General features: G+C 43.0%; 2 protein-coding genes across 8 annotated transcripts in view; one reads left to right on the plus strand and one right to left on the minus strand.

Moving 5' to 3' along the window:
* The window catches only part of LOC132568862 (calcium-binding protein 39-like), a 65,192-nt gene extending 54,060 nt beyond the window's left edge, over positions 1-11,132 (minus strand). Inside the window, 4 exon segments of the mRNA XM_060235049.1 lie at positions 893-1,423; positions 1,426-1,734; positions 6,305-6,494; positions 11,127-11,132. Of these exon segments, the coding sequence (XP_060091032.1) occupies positions 942-1,423; positions 1,426-1,734; positions 6,305-6,494; positions 11,127-11,132 (987 nt within the window). The 3' untranslated portion in view covers positions 893-941.
* The window catches only part of GRIK1 (glutamate ionotropic receptor kainate type subunit 1), a 319,350-nt gene that overhangs the window by 24,105 nt on the left and 270,021 nt on the right, over positions 1-25,224 (plus strand). The gene's annotated exons all lie outside the window — the stretch shown is intronic.

The following is a 25,224-nucleotide window of genomic DNA, read 5'->3' on the forward strand; positions in this document are numbered from 1 at the left end:
ATCCCATGCATTATCTTGTAAACCTCTATCATGTCACCCCGCAGTCAACGTTTCTCCAAGCTAAAGAGCCCCAAGCGTTTTAACCTTTCTTCATAGGGAAAGTGTTCTAACCCTTTAATCCTTCTAGTTGCCCTTTTCTGGACTTTTTCCAATGCTATAATATCCTTTTTGAGGTGCAGTGACCAGAATTGCACACAGTATTCCAAATGAGACCGCACCATCGATTTATACAGGGGCATTATGATACTGGCTGATTTGTTGTCAGTTCCCTTCCTAATAATTCCAGCATGGCGTTGGCCTTTTTTATTGCAGTCGCACACTGTCTTGACATTTTTAGTGAGTTATCTACCACAACCCCAAGATCTCTCTCGTGGTCAGTTTCTGCCAGTTCACACCGCATCAAATTGTATTTGTAGCTGGGATTCTTGGCCCCAATGTGCATTACTTTGCACTTGGCCACATTGAACGTCATCTGCCATGCTGACGCCCACTCACCCAGCCTCAACAGATCCCTTTGGAGTTCCTCACAATCCTCTCTGGTTCTCACTACCCTAAAAATTTTTAAAGGCTTCATACTGCACTACCACACAGGAGGCAGAGCACACAACACCATACTCACAATGCAAAAGACAGTTACCCAAAGTTGGAGCTTTAAGGTTGCACAAATCATTCACCTGATCTTGTTAAAGTAGTAGCAAAGCAGCCTGCAGCCAGTGGGATGATAAGATTCACATCTGACTGACAAATAATCATAGGCTTTGATTAAAATATATAATTCTGGGACCGCATAGCTGTGTAAAATTGCTACCACTCTAGATACTGGCTTTAGCAAAGGAAAAAATGGCACTTCGCAGTGAACTGTGAGTTCCCCCCACTCTGACCCAAACAACACAGTCAGAACGAGATCAAGGCTTCTGGTAGAAGACTAGAAAGGGAGACCTTCAGGGTGCTGGTTTTTTCAGATCTCGGATCTGCTTGATCAGATAGTTCTTCTCATCCGTGAACTGTTCGTCGTCTGCCCTCTCCGGCTGGAAGTTGCTCAGGAACTCGATGAGCTTGGGCTGGTTTTTCAACAGGATGTCCACAATGGCGGGTGACTTGTTTGGGCTGGCCACAAAGACCTTGAAGACGTGGAAGGCCTCGAACTGGATGTTGGGGCTTTTGCCACGCAGCAGGTTCATCATCAGCTTCAGGTTCTCCGGTCTGCTGATGTACTTGGTCATGATGGCAAAGTTGTGCCGGTCCAGGATCAGCTCACCCAGCAGCTTTAGAGACTGTCTCTTCGTCACGTAATTCTCAGAATGAAGCAGCTTTTCATAATCCTCGAAGAACATGTCATAATTTTGTTCTAATAATTCTGCTACCAGCACTTTGTGTCTTGTGAGCAGGTCCTTAAAAGTAGCAAAAGCATCAGAAGCTATGACATTCCCACGTATTGGAAAAAATCTCTGAACTGATCTGAGAAGAGGACGATTTTGGCCAAAGGCTCATGCCGAACGCATTCTCTCAACATAATTCCACAACGTAAGGCGATCTGAGGTGTTTCATACCCTTTGAGCAGCATGAACAGGATATGTGGATGGGCACTAACATATTCCACTGTGGGACTCCGAGTTCCAATCTGTCTTCTTAAGATGTTGTTGAATATTTGGGAGACATCCTTTTTGCCCTCAAAGTTGATCAGCTGCAAGTTGGCTATGAGGCAGACCAGCAGGCCGCTGTTGTACAACTCTTTTTGTTGTTAAAACAATTTTTATTGGTAACATATGGCAGTTATATCTAATACTAATAAAATATTAATAATCACTTAATGCCTTCCCCATACATTACCCTTTTCCCTCCCCCTCCCCCCAGTCTTAATTATAAACATTGGTAACATAAGGTAACAATTTCTATTTCTACATCCTTAATCATTTTTCACCACCATCCCCTATATTACTTTCTAATTACCCTCCCCCCATTACTTGGCTTCTGCTGATGATAATCATTCAAAATAATAATATTTAAAGGTACTCTATTCTAATCAAGAACCAATATTTATACTCTATCTTCTTCTAAAACTTAATCTTAATCATTATCAAAAACTACTAACATTTAAAGATACACTTAACTACTAAAACCAAAAATTAATATTCTTCTTTCTTCTAAGACTTAATCATTATCAAAAATTGTCCAATGTCCTTTTACTTTCCACTTTTTTCTGCATATCTTCTAAATCTTTTCCACTCCATCTTAAAAACCTCCAAATCATAGTCTCTTAAAGTTCTTGTTAATTTGTCGATTTCACTCCATGTCATAACTTTAACTATCCAATCCCATTTTTCTGGTATTTTTTCTTGCTTCCACAACTGCGCATACAATGTCCTTGCAGATAAGAGCATATACCATATTATAGTTCTATCTTCTTTTGGAAACTTTTCCATTTGTAATCCCAAGAGAAAGATCTCTGGCACTTTCTTGAATTCGTACCCCAAGATCCTAGAAATTTCTTGTTGAATCATCTGCCAGTACTGTTTTGCTCTTTCACAAGTCCACCACATATGGTAAAAAGGAACTTCATGTTTTTTACATTTCCAACATCTATCTGACATCTTATTGTTCATCTTTGCCAATTTTTTAAGAGTCATATACCACCTGTACATCATCTTGTAACAATTTTCTTTTATACTATGACATGTTGAAATTTTCATAGAGTTTTTCCATAAATACTCCCAAGTATCCCTCTGTATTTCTCTATTTACATTAACTGCCCATTTAATCATTTGAGACTTCACTACTTCATCTTCTGTAGACCATTTTAACAATAATTTATATACTTTTGAGGTTAATTTTTCATTATCTCCAAGCAAGACATTCTCCATTTCAGTTCGTTCTTGTCTAATTCCTACAGTTTTGATATCATTTTCCACCAAACTTTTTATTTGCTGCATCTGGAACCAATCGTATTTGTTATTCAGCTCTTCAGCAGTTTTTAATTCTATTTTGCCACTTTGTATTTTCAATAGTTGATTGTACGAAAGCCGCTTTCCTTCATCTGTCTCAACTGTTATTTTTATCACTTCTGCTGGTACTATCCATAATGGCTTTCTTTCATCACCATATCTCTTATATTTCACCCAAGTATTTAACAAATTGTTCCTTATGTAATGGTAAGAAAAAAGACCATCCAACTTTTTCTTCTCATAATACATATACGCGTGCCAGCCAAATTTATTTCTATAACTTTCCAACGTTATAAGTTTTTTATTCAACAGCGTCATCCAATCTTTTATCCACACTAAGCAAACTGCATCATGATACAGTCTTAAGTCTGGTAGTTGAAAACCACCTCTTTCTTTAGCATCCGTTAATACTTTCATTTTGATCCTTGGTTTCTTCCCAGCCCATACAAATTCAGAAATCTTCCTTTGCCATTTACTAAATTGTTTACTATCCTTCACAATCGGAATAGTTTGAAACAAGTGCATTATTCTCGGCAAAATATTCATCTTAATTGCAGCTATTCTTCCAAGCAATGACAAATTAAGTTTATTCCTTTTATCATGTCCTCATCCATTTTACGCCACAGGTTCTCATAATTGTTTTTGAACAGATCAATATTTTTCATTGTAATTTCTACCCCCAAATATTTTACTTTAGGGGTTACTTCACATCCAGTTAATTTCTGCAGCTCCTTTTGTTTGTTCACTGGCATATTTTTACATAGAAGCTTTGATTTCTCTTTATTAATATAAAGTCCCGCCAGTTCTCCATATTCTTGTATTTTATCTAGCAACAAAGGTGTTACTTGCAAAGGATTTTCATTTATAAACATAATATCATCTGCAAATGCTCTGTATTTATAAGAAAGTCCTTTAACTCCTTCTGTCTTTTTATCATCTTGTATTTGCATCAAATTTTAAGAGTCATTATAAACAGCAATGGCGACAGCGGACACCCTTGTCTTGTACCTTTGCTAATTGTCATTTCATCTGTAAGATCTGCATTTACACATAATCTCGCACGTTGCTCAGTATATATTGCTTTTATCATTCTTATGAAGTCTTACCCTAATTTATTTTCTCCATTACTGCAAACAGAAAGTCCCAGTTCAAATTATCAAAGGCTTTCTCTGCATCCACAAAGAATAATGCAACTTCTTTCTCTGGACATCTCTCATAATATTCTACAACATTTACAACAGTTCTAATGTTGTCTCTAATTTGCCTTTTAGGGAGAAATCCTGTTTGGTCTTCTTTTATAAAGTTGATCAATTTTTTTTTAAGTCTTTCTGCTAAAATTCTTGTATATATCTTATAATTATTATTTAGTAATGAAATTGGTCTATAATTCTTTACATTCGTGACATATGAACATATGAAGCTGCCTTATACTGAATCAGACCCTTGGTCCATCAAAGTCAGTATTGTCTTCTCAGACTGGCAGTGGCTCTCCAGGGTCTCAAGCTGAGGTTTTTCACACCTATTTGCCTGGACCCTTTTTTGGAGATGCCAAGGATTGAACCCGGGACCTTCTGCTTCCCAAGCAGATGCTCTACCACTGAGCCACCGTCCCTCCCCAGAGACAGTGACATCTCTGTCTTCTTTAGGAATCAACGAAATCACAGCTTCCTTCCATGTATTTGGTATTTTCCCTTCCGTTCTTATCATATTCATCAATTTTTGAAGTCTCAGTACTAATTCTGTTTTAAAGGCTTTAAATTTTTTTGCTGTATATCCATCTGGTGCCGGTGCTTTCCCAATTTTCATTGCATTAATCGCTGCCTCTATTTCTATAGGTTCAATTGGATCATTCAAAATTTTCTTCATATATTCCGTTAAGGGTGCAATTTTGACCTTTTGCAAATATGCTTCCAACTTTCCTTTATCTACATTCACACCCTTAAATAGTTTGGCATAATATTTGAAAAATTCTCTTTATTCCTTCTTGATCTACTTTCTCTCCTCCTTCCGCTACAATTTTATTAATTATTTTACTTTCTCTCTTTTTCTTCAGTTCCCAAGCTAAAAATTTTCCAGGTTTATTCGCACCTTCAAAGGATTTCTGTTGTAGTTTTTTCAAATTCCATTCCAACTCCTTGTTTAACAGATTTCTCATTTGTGCTTGTAATATTGCAATCTCTCTTATAATTTTCTTTTTCCCTGGTGTTTTCCTCAGTTCCCCTTCTTTTTTCTTTATTTCATTTTGAATGTCCAACATCTGCTTTTCTTTTTGTTTTTTATCTTTATTATTTAGTTTAATCAGTATCCCTCTCATTACAGCTTTGTACGTATCCCACACCGTCTGGAAAGCTATATCACCCTTATCATTTATTTGAAAGAAAGCTTTAGTTTCATTTTCCAGAGATGTCACTGTCTCCTTATTTTGTAGTAAGTCTTCATTTAATCTCCATCTTTTTAGTTTTCTAGACAGTTTTGTAATCTACAATATTGGGTTGTGATCTGCACCTACCTTCGGCAAGATCTCTATTTTCTTTGTTATAAGGCTTAAGTCTTTAGTGCCCCATATCATATCAATTCTGGAAAAAGTATTATGTCTTGCAGAAAAGAAGGTATAGTCTCTTACAACTGGATTGAACTTCCTCCATATATCTTCTAAGTTTTCTTGTTTTATCAGTTCAAAAAACGATTTTGGCAATTTTCCTTCTTTATTGTTGTTCTTCTTCCCAGATCTATCTAATGAGTTCTGGATTGTTCCATTAAAGTCCCCCATCATCAAAATTTGCTCATAGATCACTTCATCAAGATGTTGTAAAATATTTTTTTTAAAAATATCTTTAGCCCCATTTGGAGCATATATTCCCAACAATAAAGTTTTTTTTAGTGTTCAATGTAATTTCCACCGCTATATATCTTCCATCTTTGTCTTTAAATACCAATTTCGGTTCTAATTCTTGTTTAATATAAAAAATTACACCTCTCTTCTTCTGCTCAGCCAATGCACAAAATTCTAGTCCCAATTGTTTATTCCATAAAAATTTGTAATCCTTTTGTCTAATATGCACTTCTTGTAAACAAACTATGTTACAATTTTGTTTTTTAAGCCAATGAAACATTGCCCTTCTTTTTTGTGGTGAATTTAGTCCGTTCACATTCCAAGAAATCAATTTATAATCCATCATGGTGCAAATTCCTTATTCTCTCTACAAAATTTATGCAGTTCTTCTGTACTTGTAATTGTGAATCTTTTCCCTTGAAATTCAAAGCTTAAGCCTTCAGGTATTATCCATCTATATCTCATTCCCTTGTCACGCAGTTTTTCTGTTAATTTTTTGCATTCTTTCCTTGCAGTCAGAACTTGTGTTGAGCTAACTGAGCCACAACCTCCATTTGGGGTTCCTTGTCAGCGGTCCTGCAAAGAATCTCCTTCATTGCTTGGAGCGATTTGGAAACTTCTTCTGATGCCTTGTCTGGTTTTTTATCCTGCTTTTCCAATATGGCCAAGTTTTCTTTCAGAGCTTTCACAATCTCAGCAGGGTTTAATGGCAATAAGTCCTGCAGGCCACAAATGTTATTTGTCAGGGAATTTCACCAGGTGGGAGCCAGGGCAAAAAAAGGTTTGGCTCTAGTTGAGGACAGCTGGATGTCTCTTGAGCTGGGGACTACCAGAAAGTTCTGGATGTAAAGCTCTTCTAGGGGTATAGTAGGAAAGGTGGTTCTGAAGGTATATAGGTCTCAGGCTGCTAAGGGCTTTAAAAGTTAACACCAGGACCTTGAATCTGATCTGGTACTCCACTGGAAGCTGATCAGTTTTATCTGTTAAAAGCAGATGATCACCTAGAACTTTTAAATATTCAGAAAGGGTGGATAAAGCTAAACAGTTCTTCCTCATAGAAAAGTACATATCTTTGCATTTTTGAAACAGTCTTTGAAAGTTGTAAAGTGTCGTCAAATGTCAGCAAACTTATGGCAACCCTGTAGGGTTTTTAAGACAAGTCTAATAGAGGTGGTTTTCCCATTGCCTTCCTCTGCACAGTGACCCTGGAATTTCCATCCAAGTACTAACCAAGGCCCACCCTGCTTAGCTTCCAAGATCTGATGAGTGTCCTATGAGGTCCTATGAGAAGGCAGTCAAAACCACAAATAAAGCTTTCTTTGCTGCCAAGATTGCATCTGCAACATCGCGCCCAGCATAATTATTTAGGATGATTCGGTCGCTTTCATAAGGCCACAAGGCAGGCCAAATTGTAGGAAATTGTGAGGCTTTTGTGAATTTTTTCACAGACAAGATCTTGTCACTCCGTCACGACCTTCCCGCTACAGTTGAAGCAGTATGTGAACTCGAGGCTCCATGCCTGTCTTCCAGACAGGCTTTGGATTGTTTTAAAAAGCTCAGTTTGGAGGAAGTTGACAGAATACTCTTTGCTGTATGCCCAACAACATGTGATCTGGACCCGTGCCCATCCTGGCTGATTAAAGCATGCCAGAGAGAACTCCGATATCATATACAGGATATCATAAATAGATCTCTCTTGGAAGGGCTTTTTCTAACGTCTCATAAAGAAGCAGTGGTCCACCCTCTCCTAAAAAAGTCCACCCTAGACCTGGCCGAATTGGCACACTACCGACCAGTCTTGAATTTACCCTTTTTGGGGAAAATTATTGAGAGGGCAGTAGTGCTACAGTTACTGAGTTTTCTGGAGGACACTTCCATCCTAGACTCCCATCAGTCCAGCTTCTGCCCAGGCCATGGGACGAAGACAGTTCTGGTCGCCCTAGTGGATGACCTTCAGCGGCATCCGGATCGAGGCGGCTCAGCGGTAGTGATGCTGTTAGACCTATTGGCTGTGTTCGATATGGTCGACCATCAGCTGCTAGCCTTGCTGATGCAGGGATTCAGGGACTAGCCTTACAGTGGCTTTCCTCTTTGGTCGGGGACAAAGGGTGTCAGTTGGGAGGGAGTTGTCCTGGAGATACCTGCTGGTGTGCCCCAGGGGGCAGTTCTATCCCCAATGTTGTTTAAAATCTACATGTAACCCCATGCCCAGATTGTCCGGAGGTATGGGCTGGGTTGCCATCAGTACGCTGATGACATCCATCTCTATCTACTGATGGATGGCCAACCTGACGATGTCCCAGAAAGCCTGGATCAGGCGCTGAAAACCGTGGCTGGTTGGCTTAAGCTGAGCAAACTGAAGCTAAGCTCGACGAAGACAGAGGTCCTTTGCCTGAGTTGCGGCGGCCTGGGCAGGGAAATCCCCCTACCAACTTTTGATGGGACGCCACTGACAATGGCGCCCAAGGTCAGAAACTTGGGGGTGCTATTGGAGGTTTCCCTGACGATGGAGGCCCAGATAGCAGCAACTGTGAAATCCACCTTCTTTCATCATAGGCGGGCAAAACAGTTGGTTTCTTTCCTTGGTCATGGTGACCTGGCAACTGTGATTCATGCAACGGTGACCTCGAGATTGGACTACTGTACTGCCCTGTACTTGGGGCTGCCTTTGTCGCAAACCCAGAAACTTCAGATAGTGGAGGGCACGGCTGCTAGGCTGCTGTTGGGGCGGCCCAAGTGGGAGCATGTACAGCCAGCTACCAATAGTGTACCGGATTTGTTACAAGGTGCTGGTTATTACCTTTAAAGCCCTATATGGCCGAGGACCCGTTAACCTGAGTAACCGTCTGTCCCCACACATTCCCCAGAGAGTACTAAGATCTGGATCTCAACATCTTCTAGTGATCCTCGGGCTGAAAGAGGTGAGACTGTCGACCACCAGGGATCGGGCTTTTTTAGTGGCAGCCCCCTCCTGGTGGAATCAATTGCCGGAAGAGGTTAGGGCCTTGCAGGACCTCAGTTCCGCAAGGCCTGTAAGACCACTCTTTTCCGGCAATCCTTCAGTCGACTGTAGGAGAATTCTGGAACAACTGTCATCCTGAGAATATGAGTAACATCTGATTTGTTAGCAGCACCTGTAGATTGTTTTAACTTGTACTGTTTAATGGTTTTATTGATTTTATGATTGCAATCATAGTATACTATGATTTGATGTAAGCCGCCCTGAGCCTGCCTCGGCGGGGAGGGCGGGGTATAAATCGAATTAAACATAAACATCAGAGGCCCTTGAGAAATTAAGTTGGTGCCACTTTGTTCCCCTTAGGAGTTGCTTTGTTTTATAGAGAATGAGTCAACGAGCTTGTGTATCTTTTACTGCACAAACCAAATGCACTTTGGTACTGGATTAGGTTATTCAGTAAAAAAGAAACCTGTCCCCGGTTTAAATTCATGGCATGCCCAATTCTCCTAGATCTTTTTAAAAGCATCCTTCTGTGTGCTTTCTTTCCACTTTCTATTCCTTTTCTAGAGTTAGTCTGCCCTGTTTCCCTATGCATTCTGGCACTGGTTATTTTGTTCACTTAAGACAATTTCTTTTCTCTTTCTCCTTCTATCTCTAAGCCAACAATTTGTATTCAAAAGATTCCCCCTCCCATCTCTTCATAGCAGCTTTTTTTTCTACATGCAGAACTAGAAAAACAATACCACAGCAGTGGAGGAGTGGAGTCAAAGAGGAAGGCAAACCCATGCCTTTCCAGTTGTTGCTATCTTTGAACATTTAATTTCTCATTAGAATTGTTTACTTATCAGCTAGAAACATACCTATGTTAGAAGAAGTTTAAGGCTGTGTTGCCCAAGGTGCATTCTAATATAGAAGAAGAACTGCTGAGTACTTTGCATGAGCCTCTTCTAACCTTATCGGACTGTAAATTATAAGTCTGCTCCATGAAACAGAATAAAGATATTTCTGAACCATGCTTATTAAAGGATACAGATTTTTCACTTTGAAGTGAAGTCTGTCCTATGCTTCAGTAGTTGATTACACCCTTCTTTTTCTAAAGAAAGCTGGGTAACTTAAAGTTAAAAAGCAAAATATTCATATCAGAAAATGTTCCTTAATGGATCATGACAGCTATATACGGTAATTGGAAATTGTTCTGTGTATGGATACATCAATGGCAACGGGTCAAAATTCCTTCATAAATAATACAAGAAACCCATGCAAAAATCTCATTCTTCTATGGAAGCTTGTTGGGTGATGTTAGACCATGCACACACACTCACCCTAACCTACCTCACATGGTTGTTGTGAAGATAAAATGGAAGAGAGGAGAGCAATGGAAGCTGCTTTAGATCCCCATTGCAGGGGAGAGTGGGGTGTAAATGAAGAAAATAAATACCAGCTATAAGGAAACAAGAGGGGGAAAAGTCTCTTCAGTGTTTTTCACACAAGGACAGGCATTTTCATGTTACTGCTGTAGCTGCCAATACAGTGCAACAGTAATGAATGGGGCTTCCAAATGGTAGGATTTCCCCACATTTTCCCTACCCCATTCTCTATGTAGTGGTCATTCCCCTTCCCCCTTTTCAGTTTTTTTTAATCAGCCTTGAAATAAAAAGATATTAGTTTTCTGCCAGATCTTCTCCCCACCCTACTTTGCAATTCTTTGTAGCAAATTAAGAAACTGTCAGCCTTGTACAGTGTACATCATCTTGCTCTTAACTTCATTTAGGGTTGCCAAGTCCAATTCAAGAAAAATCTGGGGACTTTGGGGGCGGAGCCAGGAGACTTTGGGGGTGGAGCCAGGAGACATTGGGGTGGAGCCAGGAACAAGGGTATGATAAGCATAATTGAACTCCAAGGGAGTTCTGGCCATCACATTTAAAGGGACAGCACACCTTTTTAAATGCCTTTCTTCCATAGAAAATAATGAAGGATAGGGGCACCATCTTTTGGGGCTCATAGAATTGGACCCTCTGGTCCAATCGTTTTGAAACTTCGGGGGTATTTTGGGGAGAGGCACTAGATGCTATACTAAAAATTTGGTGCCTCTACCTCAAAAAATAGCCCCCCCGGAGCCCCCAATACCCGCAGATCAATTCCCCATTATTCCCTATGGGAATCGTTCTCCATAGGGAATAATAGAGTGCCCAGTAGACATTTTGCTCCCCCCCCTTGCTTTCTAAAGCAAAACACTCCCTCTCTTCATGGGGGCTGGAATGACAATCACAGGTCTAGGCTGTCCCAGGAAGGCAGCTGAGGCAAGGAACATAGCAGTGGCAAGGGACCTGAGAGCATCCTTATCCCCCCAGCTCCAAATGGAAGGTAAAGCCCAGGCATTTAACACACACACCGGCATGGATGCAGATGGCTCCACTCTCACCCAATCAAGCTGCCTAGTGGCAGCAAACTGAGATCATCCTTCCCCCCTCCCTTCTCAAATGAGAGACAAAAGGAAAGGAAAGGTCCCCTGTGCAAGCACCAGTCATTTCCGACTCTAGAGTGACGTTGCTTTAACAAGGTTTTTCTTTTTACGGGGTGGTTTGCTATTGCCTTCCCTAGAGAGGCGAAAGCCAGGACATTTGTCCCCCCTCCTCCACCCTGAGAGCGTGGATTAAGAGGGCAAGACAGCAGCCTGAGAGCATCCTTCCTCCCCCACCCCCAAACAGGTGAAGCCAGGGCATTTAGCGTGCCCCCCGGCCCTCCCCCGCCGCCGATCATTGATCCGCCCCAGGAGGCAAAGCCAGTTAAAAAATTTTTTAAAGAGCCAGAGAGAGCTTGAATGCAGACGGCTCCACTTTCCCCCAAGTAAGCTGGGCGACTGCAGCAGCCTAAGAGCATTCCCCCCCAGTCCTGAATGGGAGGCAAAGTCAATTTAAAAAGAAAAAAAGAAAAGCCCGGAGAGCAGAATGAAGCCCCGACTAGAATGAAGCAAAGGCTGGCCCACACACACACACACACACACACAACCAACACCCCTTCCAGAAAGCACATAGCTGTTGAACTACTGGGAGGGGGCCAGAGCCCACAGCCCTCACCCCCCAGAGTATTTTAATCCTTGCTGAGTGCAGGCTTCCCTCAACCCCCCCCTCCGCCTCCCCCCAAGCAAATGGACATTTAAACCCCGAGTCGCCAAACCTGCCCAGCAGCCACAAGAGCCTGCCGCCGCCCTCAACCCACACCTCCCGGGGAGGGTGGGAAAAGGGGGTTGCAAAGCTTGGCCCTGTTGCGAGGAGGAGGAGGCGCGTTTGGCTGAGAAATAAACTCGCCTGCTGTTCAGCACCTTTTTTATTTCAGGGGTCTCTCCCGCGGTGGGCTTTTGCGAATGCCCCTTTCGGTGTTTGCAAGGGAGAGGGGGAGGCTTTAAAGAGAGAAATTTTCCAGGAGTTCAGCTAAAGTTAAAATAAAAGTGAGTAACATGAAACTCGATCCCAGAGCAGAGTGGAAAGCCTGTGTTGGCTCTCGGCATGTGTGACCTGCCCCTAACACAGGGAAGGCCCCACAGCAAGAGCAGCCCATAAAACTCGGGGCTTCAGTGGGCTCCCCTCCCTTCACTGGCCAGCTGACTGGGGGCGGGAAGCAGCCTGAGAAAACGGAAGAGCTCTGGCTGCTGCGACCGGGGCTGGGTGCGAAGGGCTGCCGTTCTCCTCCTCCCCTCCCCCCCCCGCTTTCCCTTTTATGGCCAGCGGGGGGAGGAGGCTCCAAATCGGGGGTCTCCAGGCCTACCGGGGGATTTGGGACCCCTAACTTCATTGGAGTTTTTTGGGTATGCTGTTGCCCACTAATCCAGTTTGATGAGATCTTGGAATATTGGCTTTCACCATCCTAAATACTTTGTTATTCTCATACTTGACCATTATATTGCTCATTCTCCAGTTCTGGTGGGGATGCAAGCCCCTAGGTCTGGGCTGGTGTTCCCTTGCTTTTGGGGGTTTTGGCCTGCCTTCAGCCAGCTGGCCAGTGGGGGAAAACCCACTCACAAACAGTGATGTAATTGTATGATGTCCCTGATGTAATGGCATAATTCCTGGGTGACATCATCATGCTGGGGATGTTGTATGGCAACGTTCTGGTTTTTGGGCAAACTCTATGGTTTTGAAACCAAAAGAAACAAACAAAAAACCCCCATAGAATTTTGCCCAAAAATTGTCACTCTGACATTGCCATTGTGATGACATCACTTCCGGGTGACATCATCGTGTCAGGGACATCTCGGGTGACATCCTACCCACCCCCAGAATGCCCCCAAATCCCCCCCCCCTGAAACGACAGGAGGATCTGACAACCCTAAATTCTAGAGTATTTGTGACCAAATTAAGTAACACCAGTTCCAGTACTGTTTCTTAAGGGATCCCATTGTTTACTTCCTTCTGTGGAGAGAACTGATCATATATTCCTCTTCTGTGCTATTTAATCCATTTTAAATATTTGAGATGCTCTATCTTCTTATTCTATGGACTCCTACTCAGGAGTCTTTGGTGTAGTACTTTATTAATAGTGTTCTGAAAGTCCAAGTATAGTATGCTTTCTGGATTTCCCTAGGCTTTGGTCTTCAATATACTTAATAATTCTCTATTTAATAACAGTTTCAACTGACCTTACAATATTTTTTCTCCTTTCTCCGGGGACGGGGACAAAGGGTGGTACTTGGCAAGCAGACTTCCTTGCGGCATCCACTTATATGTGGAGTGCCGCAGGGAGCCATTCTCTCGCCAATATTAGGTAACATCTATATGCGCCCCCTTCCCCAGATTGCCCGAGGTTTTGGGCTGGGTTGCCACCAGTATGCTGATGGCACCCAGCTCTATCTGTTGATGAGTGGCCAGTCAGTCACCGCCCCTGACCAGTTGTCTGAGGCTTTGGGAGCCGTGGCTGGGTGGTTACAACAGAGCTGGCTGAAGCTGCATCCAGCTAAGACGGAGGTCCTGTACCTGAGTCGGGGTGGGGTGGCTTTGGGCATCCAGCTCCCAGTTTTGGATGGTGCCACATTGGTTCCAGCCCAACAGATGAAGAGCTTGGGAGTGACATTGGATGCCTCCCTTTCCGTGGAGGCCCAGATCATGATGGTTGCCAGATCTGCCTTTTGTTATCTTCGGCAGAGCAGGCAGCTAGCACCATATCTGTCCCCCAGGACCTGGCTACAGTGATCCATGCAATGGTCACTTCCAGACTAGGCTACTGTAACTCACTCTATTCTGGCTTACCATTGAGATTGATCTGGAAACTACAGCGATGGCTTGCCTGCTGACTGCACCACCTTTGTGGGTGGGCATTCAGTCAGTGCTCCGCAGTCTGCACTGGCTGCCCATTGAGTACCAGATCCGCTTCAAGGTTTTAGTTCTAACATTTAAAGCCTTACATGGCCTGGGACCAACAAACCTTCGGGACTGTCTCCTTCTGTATATGCCCAGGAGGTCGTTACGTTCAGCCTCCCAACATCTGTTGGCCATCCCCGGCCCAAGAGATGCCTGCCTTGCCTCAACTAGGGCCAGGGCTTTTTCAGTCCTGGCCCCGACCTGGTGGAATCAGCTCCCTACAGAGATCTGGGCCCTACCTGGCTTATTAGCTTTCTGTAGGGCCTGTAAAACGGAGCTGTTCTGCCAGGCTTTTAGTTGAGGCTGCGAGCATCTATTTCTTGATCTGGTTGGCCTCCCCTATCGGTACTGTCACCTGTGCTAAAAATGGATTATCATCTGCCATCTCTATGAGATATCATAATGTGAGACAGCCAGGCTGGGTAATATGTGATGATATGGTAAACTTCTCTGAGTGCTGTTGAGTTATCTGTTTTAAAATGTTTTAATTGTATTTTATTGTTTTATCATATGTTGTACTCCGCCTGAGCCCTACGGGGAATGGGCGGTATAGAAATATACTAAAATAAATAAAATAATTTACCTGGATCAAATTTTGAACTAATTGATCTGGATTTCCTGGATATGCTTTGGACTGCTTTTAAAAACTGGTGTGACATTTGCCACTTTCCAATCCTCTGGCTAGGAAGATCAGGTGTGTGCCATCTGGAACTGGAGAATTATTAGTTTTCAGTTAGACCTTTAGTCCTGGAACTTCTTCTCTTGTCACCTCAATGTAGGTACTCTAATTCTTCAAATCCCTTCCCCAAAACAGCAGCTTTGGCATGGGTATATGGCCCACACTTTTCACCATGAAAACATGCAAAGAAGTCATTCAGTTTCTCGGCCATTTCTGCAGTAGTCCTGCCTTGATCTTCTCCCTGTTTTTTAACTGGTAATTTTATAAAGCTATAATCAGGTTTGCCAGTGTTAATTCATAAGATGTTCTCCAAGGACTGCCAGGATTCTAAGAACCTAGGCAAATCACAACATGTCTGTTGCAAATTGCTTAAATAAAAGATTTCATCTTCTTCCCCTACATTTCTTAGAATATCACATAGGGTAATTTTGGTCATACATTCAACATAGAATTGCTGCACAGACTCATTCATATAATGAAAGAAGACTGCATTATGCGCTCCTTTTCTCTGCCTCCATTTCTTGAGTTCTTAGCTGACCCTTTTTAATTCACCAAAGTGAATATATTAAATAAGGTGAAATATAATGCAATTGAATGTCATTTTGGATTAATGCTCAGTGTAGTCACAAGCCAATTCAAGTGGCATGATTCTTTTTCAATTGAATGATTGGGGAAATGTAGATTACAACATTAATCATAATTTTGCTTTTATTTTACAGCAAAAAGCATGTCAATTGATGTGGTAGAGTATTTTATTTATTTAGATTTCTATTCTGCCCTCCCTGCAAGCAGGCTCAGGGCAGATAACAAGATAATTGAGTCAATGACTGATCACAATAAAATTCAGATAAAATATACAATTAAGTTATAAATATACTGTCAATAAGAGTTAAAATAATTAAAATATAAAACTAAAACTAGTAGCAACTGTTGCGTAGGTGCCTCTTTAGGCCACATAGATGGAGGTAGATGAATGCTCCTACAGGATGGAAACTACAGTAGGGAGACCAACTACAGTAGGGAGACCTCCACCACCTCACCTGAAGGTCTGGAAGAACAGCTCCATTTCACAGCCCCTGTTGAATGGCAAAAGGTCCCACAAGGTCCTGATCTCCCATGATAGCTGATTCCACTAGGCCAGAACCAGGGCAGAAAAGGCCCTGTCCCTCGTTGAGGCTAAGCAGACATCCTTTGGGCTGGGGATTACCATATATGTTGCTCCAGTGAGTGCAAGGTTCTTCAGGCCACATATGGGGAGATATGTTGGTCCCAGGCTATGCAAGGCTTTGTATTGAATTGTAAAAGCAATTCAGTCAATTTCTTCTGGTTTGCACTGTGGTGTTCATGTCATTGCCCCTTATCTAGAGTTCCAGCTTGGGAATCATTAGACTTTTAACTTAACTTTCAAAAATATGTAAATGGATGGGTGTAAGGAACAAAGTTGTATGGATGCTTGTGGCTCTCTGCCAAATGTTACATGAGCGCAATGATGTTATAACACCATTTGGACTCAGTTTGGATCAAGATCATGGCACCGGGGGGGGGGGAGTGGGAGTTATTTGCCCCAAGTTTATTTATTTATTTAAATTTATTTATATCCTCTCTTTCTGTTCAAAAGGCAGCTAACAAATATGTAATCCTATTACCATACACAAACAATAATTATTCACTATTAACTAACAGCCTCTCTCAGCAAAGTCTCTGCATTGCTGTTCCTTTTTCAGGCATCAGAAGTGTGTGGGCTCTCTTTTCTCCCAGATGCCACCTTCCCTAGGCATTGCCTCCAAATTTCCAGGAATTTTCAAAACCAGAATTGACAACCGCATGCAAGATGCACTGAGGACTTCAATTGTGTCCCTGCCAAACATTACTCAAGGGAAACATCTGGGTAGGGAATATCTCATCTTGTTTGGCTCTGTCAGGCTCGTACCTAGTCTCTGGATGAAAGTGGACAGAGAGGCTGATTTTGCCTTTTTCCCACATGCCCATTGTAATCCCCTGGGACATGGCATGTGTAGTCTATGCAAATTCTGCAGCCTCCAACATTGTCATTTGGGTGGTCTCAATGCTGGCTGAGAGAAGAGGAGAGAAGGAATTAAAGGAAACCTTGTGCACTTTCTATTTAGCAAACCAGTTTAGTTTTCTCACAGCAATCCCTAACCATAGGTCATAGAATAATTCAGACAAAGTGTAGTTTGGTGCCACATTCATGTACGCTGTGCATTCTCCTTTCATAATGTCTCTTCCGTAACTTTATATTGTAATTCGTTTTTTAATGCAGTTATGATTACAAGCTTACCTGGAATAAAAATCTTACCTGGGATAAAAATCTTTAAAATAAAAACATAGCTATATTGTATATGAAACTCACATACACATATGAATCTGGCATATGAATGTTACATATGCAGAATTGTACTTTAAACCTTGTGTTTCACCCTTTTGCCTCAGTCTGAAGTACTTCTTAGCGTGAATAATATAGGCTGAAAATATTCTTCTGCGATTCTGATCCTCAAAGTTGCAAACCAAAAATGCAACAAAATGCCCCAAGTGATATGAACCTTCAGGAAGAGGTTTACTGTGAATTTTGCAACGTTACAAGTCAGGCCTGAGTATTTTAAACAGCTGTGGTGGTCACATATTATCAGAGTGCATGAACTGTGAATGGACAATGGTGGATTGATTAATTGATCCTTTGCTGGTGTTTGCAGGGCCAAAAGTTACTTCCAGGATAAGGGCAGGAAAGGCTTGAATGCTGGAAAAGCACTGTTGCGATTCCTCCATGTAAAATGGAGGTAATTTACAAAGACGCAAAATCAGCCACTGCAACAAAACAGTACTGCTGTTAGACACTTATTTTGATAGTCCCTTCTAGAGTTTTATTTTTTAACAATAGGTAATATAGTGGGCTCCAGTAGAAGGGATGAGAGCAAGTTTCTACAGATGACAGGTTCTTTATACAGGCTATTATGATGGCGTTAGTATTTATCCATGTCAGTACAGAGTATAAATTACAGCAAATGCGTTTCCCATTGGAGTGGAGATCTGTTGTTTTATTGCTTCCTGGGAGCAAGTATTTATCCATGAAACCTCAGTGTTCAGCTGTGGTTTAAGCCAGCCAGGAAACTCGCAGCTGAATCTCTCTATAGCACACAAATGGTATTTGTAGGCAGCACACAAAAGTCATTGTGTGCCTCAAAATGCTAACACTATTACTGACTCAGAGGGAATCATTGGGGTTAGAGCCTATCACTGCAGTTCATCTTGACTTGCGACTAGCTATAGTTTTTCAGAGAAATTGATCATAGAGAGATATCACTTCATATGGTATATAAACACATTTCTTACATCTCCTTGTCCGGTCAAGCAGATTTTGTTGGTTTTTTGAAATTACACAAGAAACACCAGAGGCCGAGGTCAAACTCACATAAACTGACGAGATGGGCATGGATGAAAACCAGATGCATGTCGGATTTTATGTGGTTGTCCAAACATCAGCATCTGGCAATGGTCGTTGGCTCGTTCGTGTCCCGAACTGCCATGACTGAGACACGGACTTTTTTGATAGTACATTAAATCCAGAATAAGAATGCTTCTGACGACTCCTGTGCGTACTTTCTATGTTTGAATGCTCCATTGTAGCCGACTCGTCGCAAGCGCACATCCACTTCCCTGCGAGAGCCCACTCCAAATGATATCATTGCACCAGCAATTGTTGACTCAGCCTTCCAACATTCCGAGGTCAGTAAAATATGCACCCAGCTTGCTGGGGGGGGGGGGAATTATAGATGACTGGGGAAGGCAATGGCAAACCACCCCGTAAAAGGTCTGCCATGAAAACTTTGTGAAAGCAGCATCACCCCAGAGTCGAAAACGACTGGTGCTTGCACAGGGGACCTTTCCTAAATGGGGGGGGGGAGGCAGATCGCCCACCTTTGCTGTCTCCCTGCCAGGGGAGGAAGATGACCCACCTTTGCCCTCCCCCCGCCAGGCGGAGAGACAGCAAAGAGAGTTGCCATGCTCTCCCCCCCATTTAAACACCACGGTGGGGTGTTTAAATGGGGGGGGGAGGAAGATCACCCACCTTTGCTGTCTCCCTGCCAGGCAGAGAGACAGCAAAGAGAGCTTCTGGGCTTCCTCTTCCTTTCTGGGTGTTTAAATGGGGGTGGGGGAGGCAGATCGCCCACCTTTTCTGGCACCTTTTTTTTAAAAAAAGCCAAGCATGATATCCCACATACTGCTCCTGTGCGAGTGTGGAATGCCATCTCAAAAAATGAGATCCGGTTGAGACTTCTGATCAACCAGCGACGGGACCAACGTTGCTTAGAACTGAAGGATGGAGGGATGTCTGATCAGGAAATTCGTTGTAAAAAAGCTGCGGGGTATAATAGCGACAGGTTAGGGATGGATTTAATGGTGAGTGTGACCGCGGCCCAGACTCTGCTTACCAGAGTCAAAAGAGGAGGATGTGTGTACAGATATGCATACAGTAGGAATCTCATTTCCAAATCAACTTCAGTTTGCCCAAAAGCAAACAGTCTCCAATGTCATGCATGCTGATCTACTGCTAATATATCATAGAGGAGACAAGCATGGATTAGGTACTATACTGTGTAACGGATGGTAATTTAGTCATAAATTGGAAAGTGGTGTCAAATCATATGATCATTATTACATCCAAAGGATTGCTTGTATGAGCAGAAGGAACTGTCACTGGCTCAAGGATATGTGTCTGTGATTTTTGTCAATTCTTCCCTTTCACCTGTTAGCCCCTTTTCCACATCCCACAGTTTCTATGAATCACCACGCACCCTAAGTAGTGTGTGTAGGGAATATAACAGGAGATAGAGCAGGAAAGTGATGAATGCAGATTGACTGCTGGGTCTGTTTTTTAACTTATACAAACAATTTCATTGTTTGCAATTAGAGAATATAAGTTTTTTGTTTATAAAGGTATATGTTACAGTTATATAAAAACAAGGCAGAGGAACAGGAGAAAACTATCCTAAGAGCCAGTCTAGATATAGTCAAGTGGAAAGCACATAATGCAGCAGACTATTATTTCTCTGAGCCTTTCCTTTAGTTCTTTCCCAGTTTTATTAGAAGAGCAGAGACTTTGGTCCTTAGTATTTTGGCAGTGGAAACCTGTCATATTTTGCAGTCAGTCTTCTTGGGCAACTTCAGACCTAAATGGATTATTTAAAAAACCACTCCTACACTGAATCCAGATGGCCAATTTGGGCCAACACAGGCAGCTCCCTTGTCTGGATTTAAAAGACATGTTCAAATGCACACATCTGGGTCTCACCTCGCTCCCTGCTGTACCTCATCCTCTGCTGTCTTTCTCCCTCCTTAAAAAGCCACTCGTTCGTAACTGATGGCAAATCACTGAAGCACTTCCAGGGTGCCTTTCCCAGCCGTATGAATGGCCGAGAGTGCCAGGGAAGCACCTCCCATTTGCTTGAATGGTATGACTACTCCTTGAGGGGGGGGGGGGGCAGCACAGTCTGTCTTTTTCCAGAAGTGGGCCGCATGCTGTCTGACTGCCCTAGGGCACTTTCAAGTATGCCAGCTTTCTTCTGAGATAGAAGGCTGCTTCCAAAGCTGCCTGTCTATACCCAATCCTAGAGTCCCCTAAAGTCACATCTAGGGATGGGTATGAACTGGCTCATGAACTAAAATTTGTGATGCATTTTGGCCAGTTTGTGGTTAGTAGGGTTGCCAAGTCTGACTCAGGAAATATCTGAGGGCTTTGGGGGTGGAGCCAGGAGACTTTCCCATCCCCTAAATAAATAAAAATACAGCAGTGCAGTTCCTCTGAATACAATTTTCATTTCCTCATCTTTTTTTTTTTTTTGCCTATCTTGGCAGCTGCACTTCCATTAAATGAAAGTGAAATTTGTCATACCCCCACAAGTCCCCTTGTCAGACTTTGGAAGCATTTCAAAGCATGTCTTTTTAAAGGGACACACACACACACACACAATAGAATCTGCAAGCCCACACTTTTATGATCTCACAGGAGCAATTTACTCACATGAGTTGTTGAATGTAACCATTTGCTGTATTTCAACCAGCTTCTTCAGACAGGAACAGGGAAGGAGAGCAGCCTAGAGGGTGGAGTTTTCCTTCATCCCATAATAAGGTTCTAGCTAATCCTTTCCTATACATTTTGCTATAGAAACTACTTCTGAAGCGAATGCAAAGCAGAGGGATTCTGCTCTCTGCCTTTCTCACAGTTTCACACACTGGTGGCTCTGCCTACTTGCTCTGCCCCACCCCCTGCTTTCCTGTTACTGAGATTTAAAGGCACACACATATTCCAAAACACAAACAGTTGCAAGCATCTTCTAAGCCTTCCAAGATTTAAAGGTACATGCTGGTACAGGTAGGGGTTTCCCTCACTGGCCAGCTGGCTGGCAGTGGGGGGAGCTTGCAAAACTGGGACCTGGGACCACTGGGGACCTGGGACCACTGGGACCTGGGGACTGGTAAGCCTAGTGGTAAGTAAACTGAAGTTCATGGCAGGTCAACTGGCCAAACTTTCAAGTGGTTTGTGGTGGTTCGTGAACGGATACATTTCCAGATGGACTGTCTCTGCTCAACCAAAATGTTAATCCAACTTCAAAGCAAAGGATGAGGGGGCAGAATTCTCCAGCCTTGGAAACATCAATAGGGGCCCTCCAAAGCTTAACAGACACTACTGGATGCCAATAATGGACTTCCTATTCTGTTTTATGGGATCAGAATGCTATATATGCCCTCAGCTCAACTTTGCACCGTCTCCTCTGTTGAGTTCTGGTAAGACAGAGAAGCGGGGAATTTGTTAAAAGTACAGCACATTAATTTATTCTTGCTTGTGAACATCTCTCCACTGGTGGGGTTTGGGTTTTAGGTGGATTCAGGGCTCTGAGCTATCCTACTTCTCTGCTCATGCTGAGCAGAGGGGCTTAGCTACTGGGTGTCTCAGCTGAGGACCCACATTTTATACCCTGGTGGGGTTTGGGTATTAGGTGGAATCAGGGCTCTGAGCCACCTCGTCTCTCTGCTCATGCTGATGAGACAAGTAATTGCTTCCTGGGTTCTCCATGTAGCCATTTTGGATGGCACTGTTGGTCTCCTTGGGGGAATGACCTCTTAGAGGATGGCCTGTCTTGATTTCTCATCCCATCCATGGAGTGGGGGAGCCTTTTTTGGAGGGTCTTCCTGCTCCCCTCTGCTTCTCCCTGCTGAGAGGGCCTCTTCTTCCTCCCTCTGGCCACCGCTTTTGGGAGGCATCTTTTGCAGGTGCCTGTGAAGGTTGGAGGAAGACAAGTGTTAGGGGTTTGTATAATACCTCTGGATATGGGTGTAGCACATCTGGCACTCTGACATACAGGGGTCACTGGGAGGGTATGGAAGTGTTTCCAAACTGTGGGCTGGAAATGGAACTCAGAATTGGAAAAGGTGGCACTGGGTTGGTAGGGGACATAGAGGACTGTACTTGAGCTGGGAGCAGCAACAGGGAGTTGAGATGTGGAAGGGGAGGATGCTCCCCTGCCTGCTGAATCACTGTTGTCAGAGACCACCTCTCCAAAGAGTGTTAGCAACTGCTGGAGTCTAAGGTGTGCTAACAACTCTTTTGCCTCTGTGGAGAGCCCCGGGAAATATCAGGGGAAGGAAGCTCCAAGATTCCTTGTGATGCCTTACTGCAGCTGGGTTCCAATTAGCCGTTACTTTTCTACCGGGTAATGGATCAGAGTTGTCCATCGAGATGGTGACAAACAGTATGGAGTGTCTGCCAAAGTCTTGAGGCAGCAGGAGGAAGGTTGCAGGCCTAACTTGCCTGGGAAATTATAGATGTTTGTATTCAAATGCTAGAAGTGTTCGAAGTAAAATTGGTGAGTTGGAATGTTTAGTGTTGGGGGGAAACATAGTGGGAATTTCAGAAACTTGGTGGAATGAGGAGAATCAGTGGGACACAGTGATTCCTGGATATAAGTTATATCGGAAGGATAGGGAGGGAAGGGTTGGAGGTGGGGTGGCTCTGTATGTCAGAGAGGGTATACAGTCCAGTAAGACTGAGGTCAAAGAATTAGATTCCCTTCTAGAAATGCTTTGGGTCAAAATAGAAGGCCCAAAAGGAAATTTAACTATGGGAGTTTGTTATCGCCCACCAAATCAAAAGATAGAGGATGATTATACTATGATGTAGGGATTAAAGATAGAGGCTAAACATAAAAACTGTGTCGTAATAGATGATTTTAACTACCCGCAGATTGATTGGGTCAATATGTGTTCAGGTCGAGAGAAAGAGATTGAGTTTCTAGATGCTCTCAATTACTGTGCTATGGAGCAGATGGTCACAGAACCTACCAGCGGTGGGGCAATCCTGGATTTGGTCCTAAGTAATGCCCAAGACTTAATGAGAGATGTAAAAGTGATCACACCGCTTGGGAGCAGTGACCATAACGTTATTGATTTCACCATTTGTATAAATAGGGAGTTGCCCCAAAAGACCAGCACAACCACGTTTAACTTTAAAAGGGGTAAATTCTCTGAGATGAGGAGGCATGTGAAGAGGAAACTGAAAGGAAAGGTAAAGCAGCAGATCCTGTGGAGAGAGTTCTCCTTCAGGCTCTACTGGTTTAAACTGGACTGTCCAACAGACACCTCAACACAGCTGAGGCTGTGCTGGGTCTCTCTTCAGCAGTGCAGTGGAACAGCCCAAAAGAGTGCCACAATTGTTCTGTGGACTGTCTTCTGCAGTCCTTTTGAACACTCTTTGTTCAAAGGGACTGCAGAAGAAAGCCAAAAAACAGCTGAGAAGCAGGAGCAATCTGCTCTAGCTTCTCAGCTGTTGTTTCAGGTTTGCCAGTAATCCCCAAATATATCTGGGATTTTGGGGGAATGTTTTTGGTCCTCCCAAAGAAATCCTGTATACATTTGGGATGCTGAAATTCAGATATATTTTTGGTTTGAGTAGACCTGAATGCACATTCCTAGTACACATCTTGCTTCTCTGGATCCTTCCCAGGAATTGGTCTTAAAATTTGTCCAGTGTATATGTACAACTGAAAACTCTCTTATTATTTAGGAAGGGCTTATTTCCTCCTTGACCTTCTTTATCAAAGCCAAGTCCTCCTGCTTCCTTAGATGCTTTCTATAAGATGTTGAGTATTCTGGCTTCTCTTCCTCTGGGCAAAGCCCTTTGATGACCCAGCCAGCCTTTTGTTTGGGCTTCCAGGGTCCTACCATCATCTCCCAAGATGGAAGGCTAGATATTGTTCAACAAGCTAGCAGCTGTGCTTCATGAACACAAGCTTACAACAAAGCAATGCAATGTTATCCGGAACAAAAGGTTACAGGCACAAATACGATAGTAGCTAAATTATTTATATATTCCCTGAGGCCTATAATTCCAAGCAAGTGACTGATAAAAGCTTTTAATCAGATACACAGGTTTCTTGCATGTCTTCTATCTTCTCCTAGAATGTGCTATCATTATATTGACATAGATGACCCTGGGGCAAAGTACTCAGCTGTGTATATACTGAGAATACAGAAATATCGGTTTGAAGACAAACGCAGGAGGAAAAGAAGTGACTCAAAAGCCAGTGTGCTGCCTTTCAGATATCTTAATCTTCCTCATGTTTTGTTAAGGCACAAAAATATGGACCCCGCCAATATAAATATTGCTCCTAGTTTCAGTAGGTTTAAAAAAAATCAAAGGGTCACACATACCATTAAAAGCGTGTGTGTGGCGCTCAAATCTGAACTGCTGAATATTGATTCGATGCAGGGTAGTTCAGATGAGCATCCAAGAATGCGATTCATTCTGTTGTGCGCGATCAGACATCCAATACTATCACGCTCATTTCTTGGAGCATGCGTAATCAGATGGTGATTTCTGGGAGGGGAGGGGGTCCATTGAACATGCACCCAACTGTTTGGAGCTGGGAAATCAAAACTTTCTTCAGAGGCAGGAGGGAAGGGCGAAAGTTTCCAGAATTAACGTTGCTGATCCAAACCACAGAACTGCCAGGAATTATTTTCCTAGAAATTGGCAGTGACAATGATATCTTGAAATCCTCCACATTGAAAAGAAAAGATTTTTTTCCTGTTCTGAATAGTGGGATAACGTTTCCCCCCCCCCCTCTGATCCTGTGTTGATTGGAGAAGCAGAAGCGTCACCTCAGATTCCCGGATGATCTGGCAATGCGCATGTCTGCTGGGGCTTTCTTTAAAAAAAAAAAAAAAAAAAAAGGTGAGAGGCAGTATCGCGTGTGAGCTGTCCAAACAACAAAAAGCCAATCTTGTGCCGCTGTTTTGAAAAAGGGCCAGACTTTATATGCTGTCAAATTAACGCGGCACTGATCCGCAGCAAGTCGGAATGACCCCGGATGACGCTCGACTGCCAGATGTGCATGTCTGAACGAACACATTTAATCCGTCATCCAGACGGAGCTGTGTCGTCA

This window comes from Heteronotia binoei, chromosome 3 (genome assembly GCF_032191835.1).
Source record: "Heteronotia binoei isolate CCM8104 ecotype False Entrance Well chromosome 3, APGP_CSIRO_Hbin_v1, whole genome shotgun sequence".
NCBI classification, from domain to species: domain Eukaryota; kingdom Metazoa; phylum Chordata; class Lepidosauria; order Squamata; family Gekkonidae; genus Heteronotia; species Heteronotia binoei.